The sequence below is a fragment of the Pogona vitticeps genome, chromosome 5 (assembly GCF_051106095.1).
Source record: "Pogona vitticeps strain Pit_001003342236 chromosome 5, PviZW2.1, whole genome shotgun sequence".
Lineage (NCBI taxonomy): Eukaryota > Metazoa > Chordata > Lepidosauria > Squamata > Agamidae > Pogona > Pogona vitticeps.
Genome location: NC_135787.1, coordinates 61359949 through 61369189, shown reverse-complemented (window position 1 = coordinate 61369189; position 9241 = coordinate 61359949). Strand labels below are relative to the sequence as shown.

At 36.5% G+C, this 9241-nt stretch overlaps 1 protein-coding gene across 3 annotated transcripts in view; it reads right to left on the bottom strand.

Moving 5' to 3' along the window:
• The window catches only part of PRIMPOL (primase and DNA directed polymerase), a 43210-nt gene that overhangs the window by 749 nt on the left and 33220 nt on the right, over positions 1-9241 (bottom strand). For all 3 annotated transcript variants that reach the window (XM_078393900.1, XM_078393901.1, XM_020802674.3), the window contains 8 exons: positions 7291-7566; positions 5194-5356; positions 4198-4295; positions 3532-3609; positions 3338-3446; positions 1001-1083; positions 871-917; positions 70-377 (listed from right to left, as the gene is read on the bottom strand). In XM_078393900.1, the coding sequence (XP_078250026.1) occupies positions 70-377; positions 871-917; positions 1001-1083; positions 3338-3446; positions 3532-3609; positions 4198-4295; positions 5194-5356; positions 7291-7566 (1162 nt within the window). The remainder of the gene's footprint in view (positions 1-69; positions 378-870; positions 918-1000; positions 1084-3337; positions 3447-3531; positions 3610-4197; positions 4296-5193; positions 5357-7290; positions 7567-9241) is intronic.

The following is a 9241-nucleotide window of genomic DNA, read 5'->3' as shown; positions in this document are numbered from 1 at the left end:
GCTGCTAACTGAATCTCTGCTAGAAAGAACCCTTTATTCAGCCACATTGAATTTACCAGTTGGACTTACTCTATGATTTCATTATTTTTCAAAGCATCTACTAGAAGGTCATCAGGTATTTCATTCAAAATCCAGTTTTTCTGTGGCTGAAAAGTATCAGCAGCTTCAGCTAGTTCCACATCCTCAGAAGCTTCTAAAAAATAGATGTCATTCTCATCATCCCATTCAATACTTGAAGTTCTTTTGAAGTTTGGCTCTCTGTTTTCTTGTTCCGAAGTTAAAGATTTGCTGTCTGACAGGCTTGCAGTATGAGGATACATTTTTGGTCTTTCTTCAATGTTTCCACTTCCATCTATTATATATACGTAGTCTTCGTTCTTTAAAACAATTTTTTTCAAAATTAACACACAATCTTGAGTTACATTTCTTTAGAGTTTCTATATAATAAGTGGCTCTCCCAAGGCATTTTTGCAGGGACCCTAGGCCATATAATTCAGAATCTAAGAGATATTTCTTTCCCATCCTGGAAGCCTTGTGGCAGCTTTTTATCTCATGATCTGGGAGTTCTCAAGTCACATAAAATTAAAAAAAATCTACACCAGAAGTGTATGGCTGTTACTGTGGAATAAGGGTGGAGGACCAGCCTGCTGACACATGCACTGTAGATAGTTTTGGCAGTACAATGCCCTTTGTGTTGAAATGGTTCTTAGTGGTATCTCTGGTTTTATTTAACATAGACCTGCAAACAAACCAGGTTTTTCTAGTACTCTTGATCCTTTTTCATCTGTACTTACTAAACTAGTATATGCTAAAGAGTAGATCTTAATTAAGCTGTAAAAGCATTAACAGTATTAAGTGAGAAAAACATACCTCTTTGAAAAGAAATGGGAGACATACTTCAGCTGGCAATGGAGAACCTATGTCACATATATTGAATTTATATTAGTTACAGTATATTTAAAATTAATATTTGTAATATAGGTTATATAAAGGTACTTACATTCTGATTTGAAATTATCTGCTCTACAAACAGGATCGTGGCATTTCTGGTACCAGTACTCATGTTTCAGGTCTACTACAATCCTTCAAATACAGATACAAGTGTTAGATTAATTTTATGTAAGCAGTAATCAGAAATTGTTTTAATTGCTACATGTTTTAGACATGTTCGAAATAATTAACATGATAAAGAAAAGTCACAGGTTATTAAAATATCTTTGACATTTTCGTTTATCTATTTATCTATATGTAAGTGTAAAATGAGGATCCTCAGTTTTCTCAAGCAAGAGGTACCTAAAAAGAGGGCTCTGATTTTACATACACTGAGTAGTCACATGTGTGCAAAGATAGTAATGTAATGAACTGCACAGTCAACACAAATGCTATTTCTAATAACCCAGCAATTGCTTAGCTCTTAATGTAGGAATATCTCAATAGTATTACTTGCCTGACAAGCATGAATTAGGCATAGGACTTTCAGCAAATACTGAAGGTCAAATTTAATTTCTTTGAAATCAGGAATTTTGTCCTCGTCCCCATCCTATCACCTAAGATGAGGTTACACAAAAGGAAGACCTGTTCATATGTAAGACAAGTTGAACTCAGATTGAGTTATTTTTGCATAAACAATTATAGCACTTTACTACACTAGTGCATAGACTTAAGTATACAAAACTGAAAAAGCCAACACAGAATTTTAATACTTGTGTGGGTTTAGAATTTTTAAATACAGTGGTGCCTCGACTTACAAACTTAATTGGTTCTGGAACTCTGGTCGTAACTCGAAATGGTTGTAAGTACAGCACCATTTCCCATAGGAATGCACTGAAATGCAATTAATCTACCAGCAGAAGAAAAAAAATCACCAGAACAAAAAACACTGCAAGACCCATTGGAAATGTGATCAATCCATTCTGGCTGAAGGGGGAAAAAATAAAAGCAAACAAACTGCAAGCAAACTTCGGAAATGGAAAAAAAAGCTAAGCAAAAAGCAAACAAACTGCAAGACCCTTTGAAAATGCAAAAAAAAAGCAAAACACACAAAAAAAGTGCAAGACCCATCGGAAACGCGATTTATCGGAAATGCAAAAAGGGCAAAGCAAAATGCAAAACCGTGCAAGAGCCTTCAGAAATGGAGGGGACCAAAAAGCAAACAAACCCTGCAAAACACATTATAAATGGGGGGGGGGAGGCAAACAAACCCTGCAAGACCCATCAAAAAACAAGGAAAAAGCCAAAGAACAAAGACTGTAAGAGCCATCACAGCACAGAAACATACCCCCAGCCCAAAACCACGCTGCAAAACCCACCCAGAACAGTTTTTAAAAAGCAGCACCTTAACTTACCAGGCAGTACAAAGCCTCCTCCAATCACACACACTAACTGCTGGGGCAAAAGAGCTACAAAGAAGCAGTCTCTTCACCACCAATAGTTAGCTATTGGAATTCCCCGCCTTTTTTCCCCTACCTTTTTCTGTTCATAACTCGAAGCTCTGGACACAAGTAGAAGCAAAATTTTGTGGCCAGAGCTGGTTGTAACTCGAAGTGGTCATTGTGACGATTGCCCCCCATCACTCATGTCACTCATATTCAGGATCTCATTTGCATGAGCCTATGAGAGGAGTGGAGGGGCAGAGTCAGCGGATATAAGAAGGTTTGGCAGAAGAGATGAAAAGGAGAGATATAGAACTCGCAGAGAGAGACAGGGAGATTGTGAGAACAGATCCTAATAGAGATGAGCTGGTCAAGATAAATAGAGCAGGTGGTGATTAGTTATGTGGCAAGATATATGACATTTTAATGATTTTATTGTATGCATTGAATAAAGAACATCTGTGATTCTGATTAATACAGTAAAAGAGGGAACGTCACAATTGGTATCTGCTGGTGGGATGACACAGCATGAGCCCTTTGTTTGGGGAAACAAGCAGGGGCCACGTGGTAAACATCACAGTCATATCTCAGGATGTTTGTAAGTTGAAGCACCACCGTAAATGTATTGCATTACATTTGCAGTTAATGTGTCTTGTCAAATCTATATCAGTCACAATGTCCTGCTTCATTTGCCAATGTACACCAAATCTTACCTATTAAAAAGGATAATTCTAATGTTAAGGAACTCCATATATTTTTTAAAAATCATTCTTCCAAAATGGTACTTTTGCTGACATCCATATCCTATTGAATATATGAGTTTACAAGAGCTGATCAGGGCAGCTGAGGACAGGACATTTTGAAGGTCACTCATTCATAGCAATGCCATAAGTCAGACTTGACAGCAGATAACTACCACAACATTGAATACAAAGAATGTAAAGGTAATATGAAAAGATACGTACATGATGTTATTACTTTTGTGCGCTCTGCCAATATTCCTACACCAACGATAGTTGGAGATGTCATATACAAGAAGCTGTTCAAGAGTAAAATAACTCCATCGTCTTATCCCTGAGGGAGGGAAATGGACACAGTTTTCCACACAACTATATTACTGTTAGAAAATACTTTCTAATTGAGGACAAAAATTCCTTACCTCCTTGAACATTATCTTTATTAACTAAAGAGAGGACAAAATTATCAATTTCTGGATAAGGTGAACAGTGGTATCCTCCTATGGGGTCCATAAAAGAGAGATACAAAACATTAGTAAGCTATTCTTTAATGGCAGATGTAGGATGAGAAATAATATACACTGTTTGGGACCCAATTAGGGTCTCACTGTCCTGATAGAAAGCATATCTTACAGCAACATTGTAGCCTGTCTGAGCTCCTGCTGTATCATGATTAACAGGTATATCAACACAGTTCACAAACAATCACTGTAAATTGGTCTATGTTTCTTCCAAGAACCTTTCACTCTAAACCTTCCTATCTGAAAAAGTTTAATTTATTTTTCATATCCTCTTCAGCAACTATAGAAATTCAAACACTAGTACTGTTCAGAAGTAACATTCTGTGTGCAACAGGATTTCAAAAATTACTTGCCAGAAGCTTCTAAAATATTAAATTGACAATATATATTAACAGCACATAATAAAGAAGTTAGATGCAAGAACTCATCCAGTACACAGAGATAAACATTTCACAATTCAGATATGCTCCAACTTTTAGTGAAATGCTAAAGTTAAACACAAAGCCATGAAATGCATTTTGCCATAGAATAATTTCTGTAGCTAAAATTTCTATTTAGTTGAATTACCCAGACAGCTATTAGGATTGTTGCCATCTATACAAACAGATGTTTCTCTTGCCTCCTCTGGGTTGTTACATGTCAAAATTTTTAAACAGTCTGAAAATCTAATTAAAAAAAAGAAAAGAAGCAGTGAGTTGAAAAAACAACTCAAATTTGCAGGACATAAACATCCTTCCCCCATATACGCTATTCTCTGTTGATGCTCTGTTATCTTTCACATAGCAATACTAACCTATTAATTTCACCCGCATAAAATCATCTTGATGTTTTGAAAAGCAAGCACAGAAATCACCCATAAAAGAACAGCGAACATGTATTGGACACATATTTCTCTTTATCCGTTGCTGAGGCATGAATCAAAGGGTGTTTGATGCATGTTTTGAGCATACATGTTTAGGCCACTGATTAGCTCCTCTGTGAATCAGAAATGTTTTTATATGATCCAGCATTCTTGTTATGTTTTTGCATGCAAAATAAATGGTGGAGAAAGGGGTTGAGAGACAGGGCAAGATATTTTGCTTAGCATCTTTTCTTTTCCTATGTTGTGTGAAGAACTGCTCCTTTAAAGTATCAACTCCCTTATTTTCTTTCTACACAGGGAAAAATGTGAAGGTGGCAGCTATGGTCTGCCCTTTTTCTAGAACTACCAATCTTAAGACACTGAGTAGCTATTCCACCTTTAACACTTTTTTGCAGCAAGGACAAAAAGATGAAAAGTGTAGTAAAAAACTCCATGTCATCTCATCTGGGGCCCCTGTACAATCCTTTGAATAAGGCATGGGCACACTGGTACAATAACAATCTAATTTGAAGGTATCCCAGCTCCAGAACATGAGGCATGGGAAAAGTCCACAATCTGCATGACTCAGCTAGATAAATTCACCAGAGATTCTTCAAGTTTCCTGGTAGCCAAGTAGTGAGTGGCATATACATAGGCACTAATCTTTTAAAAAAGATTTTAAAAGCAGGTTAACATTCTATTGCAGTAAAGTTACTGTTTACCTTACATTACAGATCAAGGAGGAAAAAAAATACTGTTCTTCTAAGGAAGAATTCTTTACAGGTTCAGGAACAAACTTGTTATCTTCAGCAATATCCAAAATGACAAACTTTCCTGCTTTTGATGACTTGTACAACCGGAAATTTCTATTCTTAGTATAAACTCCTACATAAAAGGGAAAGTTATTTATTTAGTTTTTGGAGTTAACAACTATTTGTCAATCTAACTGTTATATGAGTTTCAGACCCTGTTTTCTGCTTCAAAATGTATGCTTCAAAATCCTCTTCAAGTGTAGCCCTCAATCATGCAGCAGAATTTTGGAGTTTAAAAAAGTGAACGTATATCGGAGATGAAGACAATTTTATCTTCAGTAAGATTTCAGAATTTATGTTTTTCCACTGAATTCTGAGCATCTCAAATTAATTCTTTAAATTTAACTTTGAGGAAGAGTAACTAGAGAAAATGTATGATAAACAATACATTTAAATATCAAATTAACAAAATTAATAATTTTATTCCTTTATTACAAAACCCCTATATCTTACAGAACTGGTAAACTGCAACACCAGAAAAAAGGGAGAACATACATGAGTTTGGAAACATATTGAGCCTAGGGAAAAAACTGAATTCGAAGAAGTTTGTAATTGTTTTTAAATCACTCCAGTTCTCTATCTAATATTCTTGTTCCATGTATACAAACTACAAAAATAGATGAAAAACACTTTCCTTAGCACGTTTTAATTAATATCACTGACCTTTCCATGGGATCTAAAATTGCTGTTGATAGTCATAGAAAAGTTTTGAATCTACAGCTTCACTGTATAAATTGACATATAATAACAAGGAATAAATGCAAAGGAGGAAAAGTAATCCAGATTGATCTTTATCACATTTTCCATTCCAACTGTAGATATTTTCTGTATCAGTTTCTCCACTCCCTTCACTATCTTCCTACGTACAGAAGTAGCATCTGCACAGTACCATGAGCTGGGGAGACACTTTTTAGGTTCTCAGTTTTTAACACTTGCATTAAAGTCCTGTTGCGCATCTTCACCTGTACAATGGAAATGTCATCATTGTCAGCAAATCACTGCTGATTAAAGGCTTTCTCTGATATTTTCTGGGTGCATGTGATTTTTTTTTGTATAAGTCAGGTGCACCCCAAAATTGCCAAAAGAAGCCTTTAATCAGCAGCTGTTTGTTGCTGATGATAATAATAACATTCTCATGCAGGTGGAGCTATGCAATAAGATTTCAGCCTTAGTATTATTTTATAGTCAACCATCGACTTACGAATTTAATCCGTTCCAGAAGGACGTTCATAAGTTGAAAAGTTTGTAACTTGGGTCAGCATTTCCCATAGGAATGCATTGGAAACCAATTGATGCCTCCACAGTCTCTGCGCCCCGAGGACCGTGATTCAGATAGATCGACGTGGAAGGACAACGCTCAGTGCCCAAGAAGTCACCAGCCACTCGTGCAAATCCACCACGCATGTGATCAGTTTAATTAAAGCTGCCCTCCTCATCTCTTGTTGTCTGCCCCCCCCCCCCACTGTCTCTCTGTAAAATCAGCAGGAATCAAAAGGAGGAGGGGAGGAAAAGAAAAAAATCAAAAGAAAGAAGAAAGGATGTGGTGTTTGTTCGGGAGACAAGCACCCTCTTCGCTGGCCAACAGTTCAAATTTCGCCGCCTCCCACGTGTTTTTTCTGTTTGTAACTCGAAGCAAAGTGCGCAAGTCGAGGCAATATTTTCCTATCAGAACGGTTCGTAAGTTGGAATGTTCATAACTTGGGTCGTTCGTAGGTCGAGGGTTGACTGTATATAGAAGAACCATTATCAAGACTCAGAAATAATTAACTCACTGAATAATTCTGAAGATTACTTTAGGACTTGGGTGAGAAACCAATAGGTAGGAAGCGCCTTGAAACACACAGTCTTATCTACTATCTCGCTAAGGACATACATACCATCTTTAGAGTCACAATGGACTTTTAGATGTTTTTGCCAGCCCTTCTGCTACAAAAACTTCTTAGTTTCCACATATATTTTGAAAATGACTTGCAAAGAGCTTCACATGAAATGTATGTTTATATTTACCAAGATCCACAAACAGTTGCTTTCCTCCCTGTTTGCCATTCACTACTAAAAAAGAAAGATCTGGATTTTCTTTCAACTGTGATGCTCCTTTTTCCAACATTCTTTGTGAATCCAGTTGCCAACTTTGAGGTGCATCCTTGGATACAATTTGGTGTACAAGACACTTGGTAGCTTCGTAACATTGAGGAGGAGAAACAGGCTGTTTTTCTGGAACCACAGTATCTCTATTCTTCATTAAAAGAACAGCAGGTTGCAAAATTGTTTTTAAAAAGTTACCTTCAGGGAAAAATTGAACTGATTAACTGACTGATTGAAAAGCTGACATCATTGAAAAAGAAACTAACTTTCTCTAGAAATGCAATAAAGAATTAGGTACTGCACTTATGGTGGGAATGTGAAGTAATACAAAGGGTTTGGAGGGACGTTTTTTAACAAATTATAGAAATATTGGAAGTCAACGTTGAAGCATCATCAAGAACAGCATTATTATTAACACATAATCATAACATAAATAACCCAAAGAAAGATGGTTATAAATATAACAGCTGCTCATTTATTTATTTATTTATTTATTTAACCTATATACCGCCCACACTACCCAAAGGTCTCTGGGCAGCTTATAGCAAGAAACTGGAAGCAGAACTGGATTTTTCAACCACATGAAAGGTATAATGAAATCTGGAATACTGAGATTAACAATAAACTGACTTTTGAAATTACGTTTAGAAAAAGAAGGATAAAGATTAATACATTTAATATGAGGTGACTTTATTAATGCTGTTTTGAATAAAAGAAGAAGGCAAAACCCAGGTCAAGAATATATGTATTCCTGGAAGGGATAGGGGATCTTTTAAAAGATGTAGGAAACATTGTTGTAAAATATATCTATGTATTGTATTAATGGATAGTCCCTGTGGTGGTGGGTACAGTATATTTTTTATGTAAACAAAATAAATTTAATCAAAAATAATATGTTTTTAGAAAGAAAGAAAAAGAAACTAACTTTCTGTTGTAAACATTTGAAATCTAAAAATCAGGCAACTGCCTAATTAGAAACACCAAATCTAGTAATTTAGAATAAATTAAAACAGAATGCATGTGTGTATAGTCAAATTTCTTTAACTACCCTCTTTTATTAAAACCATGCCCGCAGTAGTAGTAATAGTAGTAGTATTTATTTTGCGGTCACAGACCCAATAAGCACATAATAGCTTTTCATACCCCCATGTGATAACAACACAACTAATCAAAAGTACAGAATGTATCCTGAGAAACAATCCTATATGCTGTAGGAAGCCAGCCAACAGCCTCTATCAAACCAAAACAGCTTTATGGAGCAAGGTAAATACAGTGGTGCCTCGACTTACGAACTTAATCCGTCCCAGAAGATGTTTGTAAGTCGAAATGTTCGTAAGTCGAATCAGCATTTCCCATTGAAATGCACTGAAGCCCGATTTATCCATTCCGGCTGTTTTTTGTTTGTATGTAGAGGCACTGGTTGTAAGTCAACGCTGGTTGTAATGCAAAATCGATTAATCCATCCTCTACCACTAGGGGGAGATTTTTTTTAACCTAAAATGGCTTAGGTTAAAAAAAGATCAGGAAAGGAGGGAGGGAGGGAACAATGGGGAAAAGAGGAAAGAAAGAAGGTCATCACTGGGGCACACAGACCCCTCAGACGAAGGTTTGTGCTTTTAACCACAAAAAGAGAAGACAGAGAGAGGAGACAATGGAGTGGGGAGAGAGTTTGGAGTCTAAAACATATTTTAAACCCACACATGCTAAACCCACACATTTTAAACCAAACACCTTTTAAACCAAACCAAGCACCTTTTAAACAAAACACCTTTTAAACCAAACCAAGCACCTGGGGAGCAGAGAGAGAGAGAGAGAAGACGGGGGGGGGGGGGAGACCAGCCAGCACAGACCCTTGCAGAAAGGGTCTGCAAAA